A 22,077-nucleotide genomic window follows, 5' to 3' on the forward strand; every position below is an offset into this window, starting at 1 on the left:
TTCGTACTATCTCACGGTGTCACGGTGCAGCTCCGCCGTGGGAGCCGAAATTCGTCAGCGGCGCAGACGCAGCCTCGTGCTGATTAATAATAGGTTTTGGATGTAACGACTAAAAAGTCTCATCCCAATACAACCTTGTATATTTAAGTAACACTAATAATTAGTAATTGTTGTCCCTTCGTTGTGGTCATAAACGGTTTTAACAGTAATAACGTCTGTAGGTCACAATCGAAATGTTTCGACTGTATATTTAGACTTACCGAGCGAAGTCTTCGGCGGCCGTCCTCTCTTCTTTTTAATCTTCGGAGTGAGCGGCAGAGGCGTCTTCCTCGGCCTTCCTCTGCCTCTACGGGGCGGGTCTACCAGATCCCCTTGCTGCAGCTCATTCTTGACAGGCTCGAGCGTCGAGTTGAGGACGACCGGGTTGGCAGCGCGCGGGGGGAGCATGACGTCGCCGCTCGGCGTGAAGACAAGATGGCCGGACTCCCGGTGGGTCGTGCGGACCATTCCGGACATCACTTCCGAGTTGTTCTCGCGTTTGGTTGCCGTCGCTTCGTTGGCCATGTCGACTGTTGGGTCCTCCTGCAATTGGTTTGTCCGTTTTTAATTGTGTGGTGGTAGATGGACAGGTGAATAGACAACTTTTTTTTGCTGGCTATACGAGTACAGTCGCCCTCAAATATTTCAGAGCGGCCAAGGTGAACAAAAATATCGATACATGAGCTCTAATACCTTAATAATAAAGTGCATGTGCCGATATTTTTGACCAACTTAGCCGCTCCGAAACATCTGATGGCGGCTGTACTTGCATTGTCGACCAACCTACAAATGTAAACCAAATGCCAAGTCAATTCGACCACTGGAAACGGGTTAAATTCGACTTCCAAGATTTAACACTGTTAGGGCTAGTTAAATAAAAGCTTGCAAAAATGAAAAAAAAAAAACAATGTGCCCCGGAGGAGAAGTGCCCCAAAACAATATATTTCTAGTTGTAGCAAATTTAAATAACGAAGAATAAATTGTTTTTTATACTTAATAGGCTGTCCATAGCTATCCAGCGTAGAAATGTCGCGAGCATTATTGATATTTTGTGAAATTAAATTGAATAAAGATTTTAATAGTAATTAACTTATTGTTACATTACTATTTTTACCGCGTAGTTTTAACACTTTTTGTAATAGAGAAGTTGGGCCGACTTTTCACTTTATACTGGGTGATTCCTGGGTCATGAGCAAGAGTGTGAAAGGGGTGATGGGGAGATTCACACTGAGCAACTTTTACTATGGGACCAGCCCCAAAATCCTAGCCTATCTGCGCGCGTGTATGTCTCTCTGTGCGTGTGTGTGTGCGTCTGCGTCTGTGCGTGCGTCTCCGTCAGTGTGTGCGTGTGTGTATACTCACCCGCTCGCAGATCTTAGTGTGCACGCGCAGCTTGTCGGATCGCGCGAAGGAGCGCCCGCAGCCGCCGCATGTGAACGGACGCTCGCCGGTATGCGTCAGCCGGTGCCGGGACAGGTGCGAGGAGCGCTGGAACCTGACGACAGACGGAAACAATACAGCAATGTGCCATTGGGTGCGGTTCGAAAGATATGACATTTGATGTAACTGTAATGCTACATAATGAAGGGTCCACGGAAAAACATGTCTAGTCACCTACGGCAACTTTTTGAGTTATAGCGGTTTGAAAGTTAGTCATCACGAACAATTACTATGGTCCAGCTGGCTATGGCAAAAAACGCCATAAAAATGGCTATGGTTTGGCGTCCAGTGGTGGTGTATGGGTATGGCACGCAGCACGGAATGCTGAGGACCTGGATTCGATTCCCAGCGCTGGTCTCTTTTCTGGTTTTTTTCTGTGCATCCATGTTTCAGTTTTGTATTTTCATTGTATTTCACGGGATGACGCGTAAAAGTTAACAACTTCGAGTTGAAATAAAAAAATAAAAAAGACTCCATGGATTGCACAAAAAAAGCCAGAAAAGAGACCAGCGCTGGGAAATCGAACCCAGGTCCTCAGCAATCCGTGCTGCCTGCTATAACCCCTACACCACCGCTGGACAGGAGTCTAGACACGAATTTCTCCTATGCACACATATCTCATCTTTATTGACGTTGTATTACAAATAACAGTGCCAAATTTCATGACTATACCCAGCGGATGAGATTTCAAGATTTTATCCCGATCTTGTGGGAATATCGGGATAAAAATCAGCCTGTGTTAGTCCAGATGTGCAGCTATATACATACTAAACTTCATTCAGATCTGTTCAACCGTTTTAGCATGAAGAAGTAACAAACATACACACACTCACAAACTATTAGTAGGATACAAAAATGTAATTATTGTCTGTACCTGAGATCGCAGACGTCGCAGACGTGGGGGCGGCGGCCGTCGCAGTCGTTGGCTGCGGAGTCCGACATGGAGCCGCTGGAGTCAGTCTCCTCGTCGTCCTCCATCTGCTTGGCTTTCTCTGGAATTATCAATAACAATATAAATTTTTATTCAGCAAGAAAGTTGAGCACAAAATTACAAAATAAACGTTAAATAAAAATAAATATCAGGGGACAATTGACACCAATTGACCTTTTCTCAAACTAAGAAAAGCTTGTACAGTCACCTGCATGGAGGAGAGCGTGCAAAAATATCTGACATGTCCTACCGGCCCTAGAAATAAAGTCGTATCAGATATTTATGTATGCACGCTTTGTCTAGTCACATATTGGTACTGGTGACTGTAAAGGTTTCATGATATGCCTAAAAGTTGGCCAGGCATATCACGATGTGCCTGAGAAACAATACGGCAGATCGATTAGAGCAACGCATTCGTCGATATGCATAGCTCTATACCGGGCATAACGTGATATGCCGAAAAAAAGAAAAATTTAGGTACGACGAGCGAAGCGAGGAGTGGTTAGTATGAATTGTGACCACAACGCACGAGCCGCTGCGAAGTGCCAGAACCGATATGGCGGCGTTTCATGATATGCCTAGGAATTTCATGATTTGCCTAAACTGGCCAAATCATGAAATGGCGGTGTTCCATGATATGCCTAGGAATTTCATGATCTGCCTAATCGTCACCAGGCAAATTGTTAAACGGTGAGTTTTGAACGATATGGCGGATGTCCCTTAGCCAATTCCTGAAATGGTCCCATTTCATGATATGACTTGGAATTTCGTGATCTGGCGGATTTTACAATTGGCCGCCGACATATACATGACCAGCATTCAACTAGAAACTAACCCTTCTGCAATGGACTTAAAAATCAAGTTGATTTGTCACCGGTTTTTCTGTGGCGTACAACACGCGTACGTGGCGTGGGACGTTTGTTTTGTGGCGGTGAAGAGGTTAATCAATGCTTGTTCAGAAGTTGAGATATCAACTGGCACTCACCATCGGAGTCATCTTGATCGTTATTGGATGGCTTCTGGAGCGCGGAGAGCTGCACCACCTTTATGCCGCCCGGCTTCGGCTCGCCCTCGACTTTGTACTCGTTAGCGGCCCCTGACAAAATGTAATCAATAAATACAAATACACAGAAGACAAATATAGTAAAAAAGCCGTGGTGGCCCAGTGGTTTGACCTACGGCCTCTCTAGCAGACGATCGTGGGTTCAAACCCGGACTAGCAACACTTAGTTTTTCGAAATTCACGTGTGAAATTACAGTTCAAATTTGCCACGTGCTTTATGGTGAAGGAAAACATAGTGAGAACACCTGCATAAACGGCGAATTCAATAGTCTGTATGAAGTCCCAATTTACACTGGGCTCGCGTGAGAACTACGGCCCAAGCCCTCTCATTCTAAGTGGAGGCTTATGCTCATTTCACACAGACCGCGTTGTTCAGTTTGATTCGGTTGCCGCTTGGTTGGTCGGTCAATCGGAGTACTTCGGTCCGATTTGGTCCGATTGCTCTCTCGAGATATTGCACTACATGTACTAAGAGCCGAAAGGAGATGGGGAATATTTGATTCAATATTCGAATTTCTATCATCATATCAACCGTAGGACGTCCACTGTTGGACAAAGACCTTCCCTATAAACCTCCAGTTGCTTCGAAAGCGGCCTGCATACACCGTGAACCCGCGTTCTAGTACAGTGTCAGGAACTAATTTGTCTTATATGTACTATTTACAACTACACAAGCCAAACCGCGGGTAAAATATTACAAACCAAAGACAGATTATAACAAACTGTCCTTCATCGTAAACATAATGAAACCCGCATTTCCTATGGAAAATTTCGCAATAAGTTTCCCTTAACGACTACGTTTAAACTCTTATGTAAAATAATACATTTCATTTGAACGCAACCATCAATTTGAGCCACAATGGGCGCACGAGACAATATAATTTCGCGTAATTTCCTCTCGAGATTTACACAACCACGCATTGTATTAACCATAGCTGTTTATTTGTTTAAACTCTTTATATTGTGACTAGGTATGCTGCGCGTTTATTGTTGTAAGAAAAAATAACACGAGTGTTCAGAATTGTAATTGGAATTGGAATTTGTATTGCTATGAATATTAATTTCGGGGCGTAGGTTTTTTTGTTTTGAAAAACGAACATCGTTTTACGTTTTTGAAACATTACTTATGCCGCGATAAATATTTTGGACGCAAAAAGACTTTGGAGTACTAATCAGCTATTTTTTTTTATTTAAAACCCACCAGCATGTGGCATAATTTATTAGTTTTGTATATTTAAATTTAACATAATCCATAGCAATGTTTCCTCAAAATAAAAAAAGGGAATTAAAAAAACCGTGAAAAAAAAATTAACAAGCACTCAAGTTTTGCGACAACTTTCAATTATTTCTTATTATATAAAACAAGAAAACATGGTTCAAAAACCAATACGGTCAGTCATAATCAATTCGGCCAACCAATGCAAAGCGACAACTAAATATAAAAGTACTTTTACTGGATTTCAAATATAGATTGACCTTTTAACTTTAGATTTAAAGATAAAAGATTGCTTGGAAAAAGCTATTTTCAACAGATTTTGGTGAAGCTTTGTTTTGAGAAAGTAAAACGTCTAACGTGTGTATTTTGTATATTAGTTGTCTTTATTTTAATAGATATTTTTAGAGGGTTAATACAAGCGGATATTATTATGAAAATGCGATAAAAGTTACGGAAAAATACCAAGAAAATCAACACCAAATTACTAAACACTAAAGTAATTAAATAAAAAATAAAACTAAACGGAGAAATAAAATCAGACAATATTCCTAATGATTTCTAATTACTTTTGAAATTCAAACAGTAAAATAGGCAGCTATGATTAATTTGTTGACGTTTTGTCGTAAAATGCTAAGATTTATTGCTTTATAACGGTTCGATCAATTCTTGGATCGAACCATGTTAATATTTTTATTGAAATGCAATATCAAGGTAACAACAGGTATCGAATTTTAAATAAACTTTGGGATTCTCGTAAATATTCATGAGGATGCTTAAAAAAGTATGAAAACTTTAAAAATATATTTTTATTGGATTAAAATATAATTCAACGATTTTATTACAGCCGGTTTACTTGGGGTCGAGGATTTTTCACAAAATTCACGTTATACATTTAAAATTTTAATGATGGCCGCGGACATAATGTTCAAAACGGCAGAACGAAATTTAACACCATTTTAAAGTATATACCTAATTTGAAAAATAAAAAATAAAAACGCAGTGTTGTTATAAAAAGTCATTTAAATATTTTTCCATCGAGCTGTTATTATTATTAGTAAGTTAAGTAGTTAATTTTGAGTTGAATCATTTGAACAAGATAAGTCACATGATTATAAGACTATTGATTTTCCTTATTTACAAATAGCACCGAAAATAGAGATCTTTGCTAACAGATACTCGGATACAGTATAATAAAATATAAAGTTAATATTGCTTATTCGCACATATTGCATACGTCAAAGATAAATATTTAAAGTTTACGTACGTTTAAGTGCAAATAAACTTTAGCCAAAAGCAAATGGAAATTTAACATGTTTATGATGCGCTAATAGGAATTTGAATACAAGATTTAAGCATTACTCGAAATTAGTTTTTCACCGACAGGTATTTTTTAAACATATTTTAAACATGTGAATTTTAATTAACTACCATAATTGTTTGGATGGACAACAAAAAAAGATATAACTATCTTGTTTCGATACCAACGTTAGAAAGAGAAGCCGTAATGTGTCGACTGAACTACATTTGATAAAAAAATCCAACGTACCGAAAGAAACTGAAAAATTAACAATGCTCAAAATGAATGGATACCTTAATTCCGTTGAATGTATGGAATGTGCTTTTATAATATATTTTTTTGTTCGGATTTCTAATTTTCCGTTTGATATACCTATTTACTAATAATTTTTAATTCGTGAACTGACTCATACTTTTTCAATCCATTGCCACAGAATCTATCATTTTTATAATTGGATGTTGTTATAAAACCCCGGCTGAAAAACAATAAGCTTGCTCGCGCGCGAAGGCGTGACCGAACGTCATATTATTTTTTTATAAAAGAAAAATTGTGGTTGGAAACAAACTATCTATAGATGTGTATTTCTTTTTTCATTCTTGTTATCTGTAATATTTTACATTTAACTGGGGCGTATGCTAACTATTACGAGAGAAATGTTATGGTTTGTATTTCCTTACATCCCTCCTTGCTAATTCACACATATTTTTTGTGGTTTCAATATTTTGGATGACAATTTTAGAAACGCTTGAACCTTTTTTTATCGATAGGAATAACCTTTCTAATTAACAGGAAAAATGACAGATTTTGAAGTAGCAACTAACAAATTACGACAGTCCGGTCGGTTACGGGTTGTTCCATAGCCCAGGACAAAAAACTTTAAAAAATAATATTATAATCATATATATAATATTATGTGTCTTTGACTCGTTCGTTTTGACAGGTGACACTTTTTACCGGCCGGGATAACACCGACATGGAAATACCGATCCTGTTTTTCATGTACACACCCATAGAAGCTCATGTCAGTTTCTATGGGCGTGTATGTACATGAAAAACAGGGTCGGTATTAAGGCAAAAGGCGGTAGGTATTTAAAAAAATACACAAGTTAACGTTAAACGTCTTAAGCTACACAATGGTATAAATAACTGAAGTGATTTTTGTTTGAGGTACCTCCTTTTGCTTTATGAGGGCAGTATTGTAACCTGGCAGTTAAATCATAAATATCCTTTTAAGCATCGCTTGGACCGATGAGCTAATGATACTTGCATGTTTTGGGAAAAATAAATTAATATTTTTAAAACATTTAGCGGGTTTACTTTCGTGTAATACACGTCAGAACCTTAGTCGTCGCTTGTCTCCTATTGATAAAAAACGTGTAAATGTAAATGAGTTAAAGACGAACGTCACAACTGGAAAAGGCATGTGTTTTGTTGTGGCGTGGTGTAGATCAGTGGGGCTCAAAGCGTAGGGCGCGACCTGATGATGAAAGGTAACTGTCTCCCTGTTCACTTAGTCTTCATCATTATCATCATCAGCCTACAGCAGTCCACTGCTGGACATAGGCCTCTTGCATGGCCCGCCACAACACTCTTCAGCCCCTCGCATCCATCCGCCGCCAGCGACCCTCTTAAGTCCGTGGTCTCCATTCGAGGACTCGTCTGCTGAGGAACGGTGGACCGTTCATCAGTCCTGCGACAGGCGTGGCCAGCCCAACGCCACTTCAGCAAATCTTAATTCTTTGAGCAACGTCGGTGACTTTCGTTCTTTGTCGGATAGTGTGATTTCAGATTTCATCCTTCAAAGAAACCTAGCACTACTCTCTCCAAGTGTCCATAGCACGCTGAGCGACCTTGAATTTGTGGATTAGCCCCGCAGTCAATCGAATCGGATTCGTACAAGGGTTCCGTACCTCCGTACAATGTAAAAAAAAACAATAAGTTTTTGTTAAAAATTGTACATAATACAAGCTTTTTTTGCTGACTGTACCTACTTTTTGTCCCTGGTTACCAAAGTACTCGTCAAGACGAATCAACTAGCCCCTAGCAACTGTCACCTTAGCCACCTAGCAACGAATAACATCGCCTAGCAACCAACAAAACGGTGAAAAAACACGTTTCTGTATGACGACCCCCTTTCATTACAAGCTTTTATTTAGTTTCACCTGTCCCGTTGTCCGTCTGTCTGTCGTAGTCAAATCTTGCAAGTTAAATTCGACCAACTTCCAGCAGTCGGGTTGACTTGAAATTTTGGCACTCTTATGTAAATTGCGTGACAATACAATAATCTAGTAGTGACATCCTGGTAGTCCGGCCAGGATCGTCTCCGCAGCTGCGCAGGACGGAACTCTTCAACGGTTAATGGCATTGGTATGCAAATGTAGTTTGGATGACAACATGTAAAGTCGACAAAAAATACAGTCTGCAAAAAAAGCTGAATTTAAAAAAAAAATACCAAAAACTTATTTTTAACTTTATTTTTTTTTAGTATTTGTTGTTATAGCGGCCGGGTCACAGTAATCTGTGAAAATTTTAAGTGTCTTGCAATTACGGCTCAAAAGATAGAGCCCTGTGACAGACGGACGGACAGACAGATAGACAGTGTAGTGTCAGTAATAGGGTTCCGTTGGCATTGGCACCCTTTGGGTACAGAATCCTAGAAATGATGAAGAATCAGCCCGTTAAAAGTTCCGTGAGACGAGTGCTAAGAAGCGTCGCACAACGTGACGTCACGGCCCCCACTCTCCACTCCCGAACTTTGATGCGCTTCTTTGACATTTGCTGTTTGATTGTCAAAAATAAGTGGCCGCTATTTTTTTATAATCTTAATTGACGGAATAAATAGAATAATAATATTTTTGACCCAGGAAACTACTTATCCCATAAGCTATGGTAGCCCAGCGTTTTCTCAAGCACAGTTTTTTTTTTAATGCATAATCACATCTAAAATTTGTTAAGCTAAGGTGCGGGTGAAGTTCCCAATTAAACCTGCACCTGGAACTACAAATTCTGAGAGACCTGTGCCCAGATAGAATAGGCTGGAGAGCGGACATCGCGTAGTGTACAACTGCAGGGCTACTACGAAACACGAAACTCGAAGTTCGCGTCGTGCGGTACCTCTGACACTTATAAATAAATAAATATCACGGGTCAATTCACACCAATTGACCTAGTCCCAAAGTAAGCTTAGCAAAGCTTGTGTTATGGGTACTAAGCAACGGATAAATATAATTATATAGATAGATACATACTTAAATACATATTAAACACCAAAGACCCGAGGACAAACATTCGTATTTTTCATACAAATATCTGCCCCGACACGGGAATGGAACCCGGGACCTCAAGCTTCGTAATCAGGTTCGCTAACGCGGGACGGTACGATACGAACTTCGAGTTTCGTAGTAGCCCTGCTGACATTAGATATACTGTGATGTGTTTGCCGACTCACCAGGCGAATTAACCTTGTTAGGGCGTTCTTCAGTCTTGTCGTCTTGGAAGCGGACCGTCATCTTCTTCTTGGCGCGAAGCTTGTCGTCGTCGGGTGTCAGGATGGACGACCTTTTCTTGGGCCGCTCGTCGTCCAGCTTAAGTTCCGGAGTGGACGCGGCGGCTGCGGCTGCGGCGGCTGGGGAAACGGGACTATTAGAAATTGAAGAAGCTTAAGCGGTATCACGGTAAAATTGATTTGATCCTCTGCAAAGTAAAGCTTGAATGGATTAATAATTACAGTGAAATAAGGTGTGTTTGATTCTTACTGCGCTAAGTGAAATCCAGAATTTACTTAGCTGCTCACAATCTTTGCAATGAAATTGGGATGCGCCCGTTTTTCATGACAGGAACATTCGAGGTGGAAGTTTGAATACTGCAGACAAACGTGTCGTGCTGCGGCGCATCCAGCTCGCGGCAGCCTCCCAGTTTGGCGGGGCGGGTGTCTGCCGGGTTTGTCGTGTCGCCGCCACACTCACCCTGGTCGAGCTCGGTCTGTATGCTGGCCACGACGCGCTCCCCGCGGGACGCGTGCCGCGCCTCCTCCATCTCCCGAGCAGCCGCGGCCAGTATGTTGTTGACGGCGGTATGCGTACCAGGAGTGTCGTCGCGGCGGCGGCGTCGGATCTCTTCTGCGCGCATCATGGACTGTTGGTACATGTGGATCTGTTGACAAAATTAATGGTTGAGACAATTCTATTGGCAGAACGAGAACTTTTTAATAGTGTTTCTTATTGGGTTATATCTGAAAAGATTTTGTTTGCCACCCATTTTTTTTTTTACTTTACTTTCATTTTTATCCAACTTCCACATTTACACTAAATTTCAAGCCAATCCGACCACTGGAAGTTGATCAAAACTAACTTGCTACATTAAAATGTACCAAAAAGCTTACAAACAAAATTAAATGCACACCGCATGCACTAAATATTGTTATGAAGTAAAATTTTATATTTAGAGAAAATTAAGTTTTTTTTTTAATTATTTTGTTGTTATCAACTGTTTTGCTAACCTAAAGCGACCGGTTGCCAAAAACAAAAAAAGTTGAAGTTGAAGTTGAAAATATTTAGTGCATGCGGTGTCCTTCTGTAACTGATGAGGCACATAGTGTTAGATTTTACTTGTACACCTATCTTGTAAACATATGAAAAAGTGTACTTGTTGTTGAAGGTGCTAATCCTACTAATATTATAAATGTGAAAGCTTGTGAGTGAGTGAGTATGTTTGTTACTTCTTCACGCTGAAACGGCTGGACGGATTTGGATGAAATTTGGCAAAAAGTTAGTTTATAACCTGGATTAAAACATAGGATACTTTTTATACCGATATTCCCACGGGATAGGGCTAAAATCTTGAAATAACAACCGCTGGGCTCAAAGTCATGAAATTTGGTACGTAGGTTGCTGGACGTCTGGAATAAGACATAGGCTACTTTTTATCCCGATATTCCCACGGGATAGGGATAAAATCTCGAAATAACAACCTTTGGGTCATGAAATTTGGCATGGTTGTTATAATATAACGTCAATGAAAACAACGATGTAATTTTAGGGAATTCCCACGAGAATTAAATAAAATCCCGGAATTTCAATTCAACTGCTGTATATTTACGCGTGCGAAGCCGCGGGTAAACGCTAGTAAATAAATAATAGCTTGTTAAAACAGTATGCATTTGCTTTACGCTGTCTTTTAGTAATCACTTTACTACCTTACCATACCTGTAGGTAGGTACATAAATGTCCCACTCACTTAGTCTTTCACAAACGAAGTATCTAATATGTAATTAATTATCTAATCCTACAATGTCAGCCCTACCTACTTATACAGAAATAGAGACGTCATAACTATATTATATTTTCATTTATTACGGACACAGTACTAAACTAACCTTTCACAGGTTAGCGTTTATTTTTTTACGGTTTATATACATACATACTTCATGATACAGTATTACATACATCCTAGTGGAAGTCCCAACCTTGATACTTTATGAACATTGAAACGAAGATAAATATTTTTCATTATTTTCATTTTCACATACTAAAGTCAAAGACAACAGTTAGACATAGACATAACTTTATTTCGACATCAAAGTTAAAATAAACAATTCAACATTTTTTTATTTCAACTCTTTCTACCGCCCCAGATTTAGGGCGGCGACCGTGCGGCTCTCAACTTAACCACTTAATTTGAATACCTATTTTAAGATCTGAAGGAAAACTTTATAGACTATGCGCGCGTTATACAATAATCCTAGTTCATGCAATTTATTTGTTCGAATGCACCTGTAGAGATCCCCATCTTTTAAACAGTTCAGCAGTTCTTGGTACAGGAAAAAGTTCTTAGTACAGATCAAAATAAATGGATAAAGCATTTGAAATTTGGCACATCCCCATCATCCCATCATCCCAGCCTATAAACATCCCACTGCTGGGCACAGGCCTCCTCTCAGAACAAGAGGGCTTGGGCCATAGTTCCCACGCGGGCCCAGTGCGGATTGGGAACTTCACACACACCATTGAATTGCTTCGCAAGTTTGTGCAGGTTTCCTCACGATGTTTTCCTTCACCGCAAAGCTCGTGGTAAATTTCAAATGTAATTCCGCACATAAATTTCGAAAAATTCAGAGGTGCGAGCCGGGGTTTGAACCCACGACCCTCTGCTTGAGAGGCGATAGGTCAAACCACTAGGTATATTGTCAACAGCTGATGATTGGGGGCCACCACGGCTTTTTACTAGGCCACCACGGCTTTTTACACAAATTTGGCACACGACTTTCTTTTATCGTGTATTTTGCAAAATTCCCATTTGTGATAAGGAATTCTGCTACAGAAGTAAAGCCGCGGGCGCAGACTAGTTTATAGATATTTAACGATGCAATAAAATTTCTTGAATCAACGTCACGATTTTTTACCTTAAGTTTAGTACAGGTAATAATAATGCAGGTAATAAGGTACCTTATATAATATTTAGTTATAATTAATGCTTAATTAATGTTTGTACTCTTAATACATTAATTATAAATTTAATTTCCCTACAATAATTGAATTGCAGGATTACAACATAATCTGAAAAAAAATAGTATTAAATACACAAGTACCTAAATGTATTAATTCTCGCCCCCAGCAAGTTATTTATTATCAAAAGTCCTACACGACTGCAGAATAAAGTGGCATGTATCAGTTTAAAAAAGTGCAAAAAAACATGGCAGAGGGCCCAGAATACAACTTTTTATATAGGTATTTTAATGTTAAGTAAACGTTATATCTACCAAAGTAAGTAGATACTTTTGGTCGTATCTAAAGCATACTGGAAGATATTCGCTTTTGTGTATCTGTTTCATTAAACTTGTTATCTACTAATTTCATGTGTCTAGGTACAATAAAGAGTTATGTATAGGTACATATTTATGTGATAAATGTTTTTATTTATTTCATTCACACCCGGCCACTAGCTTATATAACAAATGTTACAGCAATTTTCTCTCTCTCTGTCTGTCTGTTTCGTGAACTACAACCCTCTATCTAAGTAGAGGCAAACCAGCAGAGTAGGCAGGCAGAGGTAGAGGGAGAGGAACTAATTACTATCTGCATTACTCCGCAACTATGATTGCGAAATAGCAAGATAAAAGCTTGTAGTTCAACGAAGGACTTCCGTAAAGGAAAGCCTGAAATCAAAAAACTATTGCTGTCTGTCTATGAATATTATTGAATATAGGTATCACTTATCTTATGAATAATGATAATGATGATGAAGTCTCCCTTAAAACCGCTGAAACAATTCTGGTAACATTTGGCAAACAGAATTATACAATGAGGAATAACCCAGAAAACCTGGAAAAAATAGAGATTCCCCGCGGGTCAGCAATACCTAGGTAATGTAACTTTGGTATCAGCTAGTTTATAACGTGTACCTAAATAACGCAAAAAAAAAACTTACCATTGCTTACATGTACTCGCTGGCTTTTATTCGTTCAAATAACCGCCAGTGTAAGTGTTTACATAATATTGTATAGGTATTCATATATTCATTCAGTTGAGCCTAAGGATCACTTAACAAGTAAATTGAAATAAACGATGGCCCTCGAGTTCTCGGTAGCTGGTTATATCGATCGTAAGTTGTTCATTGAATTTAACGACCGTTCGTATCCATAAAAATACTTTCAAATACATAGAGAAAGATATAAAGATGACGTAACGCAAACATTAAAAAGCGTGATATAGCTTAAATAAATGTATCAAAGAAAAATAAAGTTATCTGCGTATGATCAACCGCTGGTATTCTATGACAGCTGCGAAGCCGTATTGTGGCCACACCCGAATAAAATATACAGCAGGTATATTCTTAAATTGTTGCCAAGCGTACTTGTTTTTAAAACGTATTTTTTTAGATTTTAATATCAGTCTTATCTCAATTCGTATTTATCTTGTATTTAATAATTTGTTTAAAATATTTCGTGATAATACTCTATCATAAATGTAACTCTACCTACTATAAATCGGCTTGAATAACAATAAATGCTCCACCTAGACACTCAATTAATATTTTATTATTACCATTAAGTACCTCGCTTGAAAATAAAACTAGTATAAGATTAGTTACAGTTAATCGGCGTCTGTGAGCGTGGCATTAATCTCGTATTGTTATTATTATTCGCAGCTATTCACTAATAAATTAACATAATGGCCATATGAGATTTTTTTGTAGAAAGCAAAAAAATTTCTTTCGGTATTTAATTTAAACGGATAAAACAACCTTGCTGTCTAATTCATTTTCGTGTCCTTCGTGGCTTGAACAAATAAAATAGGCCTTTTTTCCGCAATGATCTTAATAAAAAACATTCGATTCTAAGAATTAAGTCCACGTCATTTGTCTAAAGGTGTGTAAAAAATACTAAGTAGGTAGGTACTTAGTGACGTAATTTTTCCATAGATTAAAGGTGAACGTCCACTAACATGCCCCACACGCACAGACAATAAATAATTTGATTTGTAGACTGTACCTTTTCACAATAAATGACTGACTACTCTTCACAGTATTTACACGGTGATTACTTATTGCGACATGGTTCTACAGTGATCGATTGTATGTAATTGATTGACTGCACTTATAAGATATGTGAGACGAGAAGCCGCAGGCGCAGGCAACAGCTAGTATTAAATAATAGGTAGTAAAACACCATTTGAGCAACGGTACGAAATCTTAAAAATTCACACCGCATCAAAAACGAATACGACCAAACATTTTTAATTTATTTCGTTTTAATTTGCATCATCAACATAAATAATGCAAAATATGTTTATAACAATTGCGACCTGCACGTGTTTTATATGAATTAATTTATGATCCTATATTTGTTGATATAATCTGAGTATTAATATAAAGGTGTTGTGCAATTTATTAGTCACACCATGAGTACCCGCAGCTTTTGTACTGCTTAAATTAATATATGTATTATATCTACCTAGATAATGTCTCATCATGATTGTTAAGTATTTAATGTAGTCAATCACTTACAAAATGCATACATTACATTAACAAGTACCCTAATTATAAATTCCAAATCCCACTAATATTATAGGTAAATGCGAAAGTTTGTAAGTCTGTTTGTTTGTTACTTCATCATATCTAAACCGATTGACCGATTTATAGATGAAATTCGATACAGATAGTTTGAGTCCCGGGGAAGGACATCTGATACCGATAATCCCACGGGATTAGGATATAGGTACGTATGTAAAGTCTAGAAATCTCTAGAGTTAAGAGAAGTAGAGATGTTAAATTTTGCTCGCGCTTGGACTCTCTTCATTTTTGGGAATTCCTATAAATAGAAATTTAGAAATATCCCGGAATTTCAACCCCACTGCCGAAATTGTAATCTATTTCAGTGTTTTTCAATCTGTGGGTCGCGAATGCCCTTTAACGGGGTCGCAGTATCTTTAAAATACTCTCACCGTTGTTTGTTGCGTATGATTATTTAATGTTATTATTATCAACGTAAGACAATACAAATAACTGTAAGTTTTACAAACCAAGGGGGGGGGGGCGTCCTGAAAAGTTTGAAAAACACTGGCTAGTTGATTATAAAAGACATGTTAGTATGTGCGTCAATAAAAACTAATAAAAAGCAAACAAAAAAGTCAAGTCTTATTTAACCTACCTACTGTATTTAATTACAAAATCTCATACAGCGATTTTTGCACACAGCAACATTTATATTTTATATCTTTGCCCTTTTAATCGAGACCTTTTCGATAAGTATTTTTAAACAAACAGGTACACGCTGATAAATATTCATACTTTAACATTTAATCTGCATGCTACTTTTTTTTATAAGTAACCACTTCTGTGTACTCAACAAATTTGTATGTAGTTGAAAATAAGTAGAGTCACGGAATATTACAGATTATTATAATATTAGAACGTCACAGTGGCGTGGTCTCCTGACAATTCGATCTCCACCCATAATATTTTTACGTGACGTCAGCGATGAGTTGACAAGTATCGCAACGGTTGTGTACACTGACTGCGATGCTAAGTGTTACATGCGATGACCTCTCGCTTCACTCACTGTCCAGGTTTCCTAACGAAAATGTACTCTACTGATGTAATCACATAACATACTTTATTATTTGGACATACGATTGAACTAGCCTTATGCTCTACTATTCTCAGTAAGTGGTATTCGTTTAAAAGTACTGAACTGTCAAAAAAAAAACAGATAATTTCATCATCACCAATTAACCGATTAGTTAATTTTTATGACTCAAAAATATAAACACATTAAATTGATCACCACCATGCCACACGACAATGCCATGTGTAAAGAATTTGACGAATAAAGTAGATATATTTTATGAAAATAAATGTACACATACCTATATATTTTAAAAGATTTAAATTTTTGTGTAAAGAACATTTTTGCGATAATAGCAGAGATTATTAATAAATTAATTAAGTAGTAAGACGTCAGTACTATTTTGAATATAATAAATTGTATCATAATAATTTAAGTTTAATGATCCTGTTGTGCAATTTAAATCATAGAAACTGCCGTTAGTTTTTAAGTTTTAGATTTAGAATATCCAACTTTTTAGTTATCTATTTAAGTTTTAATATAACTATGGCTCTACTAGGCTGAGCTAGAACAAGATCTTATGTTTTTGTCTAGTAAATACTTAAATAAACATAGGACGCCAGATACAGGCAAAGTTGGAGGCAACAGGTAGTAGAATATATTTTAAGGGTTACTTTACTTTCTCTCTTTTTCCTTTCAACCACTAGGTATTAGAAGCGAGAGCCTCCATCCAATTGAGTGGAATCTCCTGTAATGCACACCTTTTCTTCCTGTCTAGTTGCCATACGTCCCGGTACGCCGGGACATGTCCCGGTTTGAAGCATGGTGTCCCGGCCGATAAGCAAATTGTCCCGGTTTAAAAATCATACTTATTTACTACCCCTGATGACTGGCTGGCTGGACTTGGTAAATAATAATATACCTATGATAAACACGACTAACTAGCTAGGCTACATATAACATAGCCGACAGCGTGCATTTTTCACCAGAGAACCCGACTGGCTGATTGCTGGCATTGAATGACTGTGTTAAAAGTTGTTTTGCGTTTAGGCAAGGACTAAACCTTTAAAGTTACCTGTTGTTGTAATAAAAGTTTCCTTTTTTTCTACCTTTACTACTTTTTCTTTAAATGTCCCGGTTTGTGTCCCCACACCTATGGCAACCCTAGTCTAGTGCCTGTCGCATCAACGTTGTTTATGAAGCTACCAACCAGCGCCATAACTAGGTTTCACTTCGTATTATTCAAAAGTAGATACGAAAGAAAGATATCTACAAGAGATTCATGACGCGGCAATTTTATTAAGCTTACCAGAGTTTCTATCTACGAGTATAATTCAATTTTATTAAAAAGCAGATTTTTGGACTGGCTAGCAATCTTAACCTAATGGCGTACTTATTTCATTTAATTTATATCAATATATAGGTATGTATAACATTTAAAATAAGATGTGACTGAATTGGTTCGAAAACCATATCTCACTTTTTTCCAGCCTTCTCAGGAGCATTCAGCAATAAAATGTAATTATAATTGACAATAACATATTGTTCTTATGATGCCTATTACAGCATTATACGCTGTTAATTACAATTACATATAATATAAATAATTAGTAATTAATTCCATTAATGTCTGACTCATGCATGACTGGGTAACTTTTTTCTCACATTACAATAACTTAATTGTCTTCGTTATTCCTGTTTTTAATCAAGCGAGATAATCGCTCGCTTTATCCACTGCTGCACAAAAAGCAGCTTAACTGTCTGGATTCATGTATTAGGAGGGTAAGATATTTTTTAAACAGCAAATTTATGGTTTAATTAAACGTTTCTTTTCTTCGTGCAATTTTATAATTACATTATTAAATGTTAATTAAATATTTAAAACAGTTATTGGAATGTTTTTAATATTGGTTGGTTTGGATAGTTGTTTTTAAACTAAAATGTCTAAGAATACCTAAATGACACGGCAAATTAAATGAACGATTGAAAACCAGCCAAGCGTGCGTCGCGCCACGCGCAGTAGTTAGTAGGAATAGTAGGGTTCCGTACTAATATTCTGCAAATATTCAAATATTAAGTTTTTATGTTTAAAACTCATTTGAAAATCATGATTTTTTCAGATTTTTCAAGATAATGCTTTAGCTTGTGGAGGGGGGTGGGAACACTTGCGTCTAACAAAAATTTGCACTTTAAATCCTAATAAGTTGCAAACACTAATGGGAAAAGTCAAGAATAAAAAAAAACCGGCCAAGAGCGTGTCGGACACGAATTATTATTATTTATACCTTAGGCTGCTATTTACTTTTAAACTACTAATAATTCTCAAGAAAACTTAACCGTTATAGTTTTCCTTGTAAGTTTGATATACTTACTACCATTCTGAATTTTTTCAAATTTTTCCACCCACCGGTTTTGATGAAAATTTGCACCACTCGATTTTAATGAAAATTTGCACATAAAAGTTAAATATTTTCCAAACAAATCACTGAATCGGATTAGCAACCCCCTAATGGTTTTAAAAGACCTATCCAAGGATACCTCACACTTTTAAGACTATTTGTCGGCATAGTTTACATATATATTAGTGCAAAATTAGAGCTTTCTAGCATAAATAGTCCCAGAGCAAAGCCGCGGACGGACAGACAGATAGACAGACAGACATGGCGAATCCGCTCTTCAAGTTGGTAGACGTCGGCCCAACAAGAGGAGGCATAAGCCACCGACGGCGGCTAATAGTCACCGCCACTAGAGGCTGTGCTAGTGTTAGCTCCAAGTGCTATAAGCTTAAAAAGTTTCTGTAGCTTTCACCCGTGTCGTTTCCCGTTTTCGGTTCCCACCTCTTCCGGTTGGCGTAAAAGGTGACTAAGGGTCGTGACTTTAGAGTGGGCAGCAGCCCTCTCAATTGTCAACTACAAACTCCTAACTGCACAGCGGTATGGAAGACGAGAGGACCACACTATTTTCCCAAGAAAGTCGTGTCATGACATGAAGCTTTGCAACCATTAACTGACGACTACGTTCAATCCGTCGGAAGTGTAACAGACACACACACACACATTACACATTATTTTATGTCAAGTTGTATACTAAAATGACTAGACATACATGTCACAAATAGTGAATAAAGGTCATAACAGCCACCCGGCACCCGACCAGCACCGCCACGCCTCGAGCGGTTAATATTCTTCATATGGATTTGTATGCGTATGCGCTGACTACATCAACCGCGAGGTTGTCAAGCACGGACGGCGAGTGGACCACTCGGTGATAGCCCGCTGCTCGCCGCCATAGTGACTTAGGAAATTCGTGGACCACGCGAGGTCCACTCGTCAACGCGGCGTCCACCCGTGGACCACCTGTCGACGAGTGGACGCCGAAAGTCGAGGCGGTGCTTGTCGGGTGCCAGGTGGCTCTAATGAGCTGTGACGTTTACTCCTTGGAGTTAATGTACCTACACAAGCTTTGTCATAATTGTCATCACTGACGTCACGTAAAAAAATTAGGCAACTCGATGGGAATCGTTACGACGTCACGCCACTGCAGGGCTACTACGAAATTCGAAAATCGAAGTTCGTGTCATTCGATCCATCTAAAGCTATCTATTTAATACGAGAGCGAGAGGGACGGTACGATACGAACTTCGATTTTCGAATTTCGGTGTAGGCCCTCTAGTGCCTACCGAACGATAAGCTTGTAATATAAGCTACTAAGATGAAAAGCTAGTGCGATGATCCAATCAGAATCAAGATAACAGCAATATAAACATCTGAGTAATCTTATGAGTAATTCGGTAGCTACATTTCCCGCGATAAAATGGCAATGGTAATGAACAAGAATCTCAATTGTTGTAACTGCATTACACTAATGAAATGCAAATTAAAAATATGTTTCCCTAATTGCTGTTTAAGTATTTAAATTGTTATTAGTTTTACTTCCTTTACTTGAAATTTTTTGAAAATGTTTTGTTATGATCCAGAAACCACTTAGTTGAGAAAAAGAAAATCGACCCAGTATAAGTGTAATGGAACCATTTCCATACCACCATCCATGCAATTGCCTTAAGGACAAAATTATAAGTCCAATGTTTTAGACTATCGCAGTCATTACTAATTTTATGATTTAAATTCGGGTTTTATTCCGCGTGCCTTGATTTTAGAGAAACTCGATATTTCGGCACAGTTGCACGCGCCATCATCGTAAGACGTCTGAAGATGAATTTAAATCATAAAACTATAAGTTTCAGTGATGTGTCTAAAATCTTAAGACACTAAGTAGTATCAGTGTTAAGGGTTCAGCATGAATGCCTCATTGATCAAGACCTGGGTTCGAACCCAGGCCCCAGTATTTTTTTTCTGGTCTTTTCAATGTGTTTTAAGTATATTTAAAAAATAATATAATCTGAGATTATTTAATTAAAAAAAATCTACACAATTGTGAGTGAAGGATTCATAGCCAGGGACCGACTTGTAGGCAACAGCTAGTTTTATTATTGTTTTTTTTTGGGGCTTAATTGCAGTTGCAGGTGGTAGGACCTTGTGCAAGGTCCGCCCGGATTGCTACCACCATCTTGCTCGCTAATCCTGCCGTGAAGCAGCAGTGTTGTGTTTCGGCGTGGAGAGTAACACAGCCGGTAAAATTACTGGCACTTGAGGTATCTCATCTTAGGCCTCTAGGTTGGCAAAGCATCTGCAATACCCCTGGTGTTGCAGATGTTTATGGGCGGTGGTATCTCTTACCATCAGGAGTCTAGCTCGTTTGCCACCCAGTCGAATAAAAAAAAAAAAAAAAACCTGTGTGACTATGCCAGCCTCTTTGGAATACTCTATTTGTTGTAAAGTGAGATGTAGTGTAAGTGAAACCTCCAACAAAACAATAGATAAATACAGGATGTCATAAAAATATATCTCTAAAGCGGAAAGGGTGTTAAAAGATCCCTTGATAATATATAATGGGACCATGACTATACTATGATGTAACAAGAAAAGAATATTGAAATTCAACTGTGTTGATTATAGTAAAATTAAAGCGTATACGTTAATTTGCCCAAATTTCACTTGCCATACCAATGTTTGCCATAAAATATATAGAACCATTCTGTTTTCAGGATTTTTTTAAATGTCATCTTATAGAATGCAGTATAACGGATGTCTCTTGGATAAACCTTATGGCGCTGAGCTAATGCAATTAGCCAGGGAGAAGTGTTTTGCAAAATGGCAGGAAATGTTCAATATTGTATCCACAACTAAGGGCATTTGGTACGGCACCATAGAGAGTAAAATCTTCAAAGTACCCTGGTTTGATAATTCCAGCCTCCCCAGGGATCTTTCTCGTAGGGGCTTTTCGTGTGCGGTCTGGTCACATTCCACTAAACAGTTTTTTAAATTTGATGAGAGTTGTGCAATCACCTTTGTGTATAGGTTGTAATAAGACTGAAGACCTAATTCACTTTCTTTTGGAATGTGATCAGAATAAGGACATCAGAGACAGGTATTTGGATGGTATGGGCTTGTTCAATGGAGGTGTAAATGTAATTCTGAGTCGACCGCTTTCAGAGGAAGCGATGCTGATTTACAGGTTCATTAGACAGGCCTTTGCATCCAGAGACGTGGCTTCAGTGCAACGGAGAGCGTAAAATTTGTAGTGTGGTGTATATAACTGAGGCTCCCCATGAGGCTGACATAGTCACATTTGGTGTACTAAAGCCTCGTTAAAATACTAGATAAAAAAAAAAAAAATTGAATGCAGTAGGTTAACTTTGATGAAAATATGATTTCAGAAATAAATTACTTTATAGCAAATAAAAATTATGGAAAACAATGCATATGAAATTCAGGCAAACAATAGAGAACCAAGGCTCAACAACACAGACTGTCTGTTTACATTCCTGGAGTGACAAATAACAAGAATCAAAGAAACAGCTAAATACGGGTCTGTTAAAATATTCAATGCCAAATTTGGTTGCATGACATAACAGCTTCTTAGGGGTGACTTTATTTTCAGCTTTGAAAAAGTTTTGTTTGGTATCTAT

General features: G+C 38.0%; 1 protein-coding gene across 3 annotated transcripts in view; it reads right to left on the reverse strand.

The window, feature by feature from the left end:
- Nucleotides 1–22,077, reverse strand: part of LOC141441311 (uncharacterized) — a 31,069-nt gene that overhangs the window by 7,077 nt on the left and 1,915 nt on the right. For 2 of the 3 annotated variants that reach the window (XM_074106003.1, XM_074106002.1), the window contains exons 4-9: nucleotides 9,952–10,138; nucleotides 9,435–9,611; nucleotides 3,396–3,506; nucleotides 2,354–2,471; nucleotides 1,402–1,534; nucleotides 261–582 (exon numbers count right to left, since the gene is read on the reverse strand). In XM_074106003.1, the coding sequence (XP_073962104.1) occupies nucleotides 261–582; nucleotides 1,402–1,534; nucleotides 2,354–2,471; nucleotides 3,396–3,506; nucleotides 9,435–9,611; nucleotides 9,952–10,138 (1,048 nt within the window). The remainder of the gene's footprint in view (nucleotides 1–260; nucleotides 583–1,401; nucleotides 1,535–2,353; nucleotides 2,472–3,395; nucleotides 3,507–9,434; nucleotides 9,612–9,951; nucleotides 10,139–22,077) is intronic. The other variant, XM_074106004.1, reaches the window with a different exon arrangement.

This window comes from Choristoneura fumiferana, chromosome 23 (assembly GCF_025370935.1).
Source record: "Choristoneura fumiferana chromosome 23, NRCan_CFum_1, whole genome shotgun sequence".
Lineage (NCBI taxonomy): Eukaryota > Metazoa > Arthropoda > Insecta > Lepidoptera > Tortricidae > Choristoneura > Choristoneura fumiferana.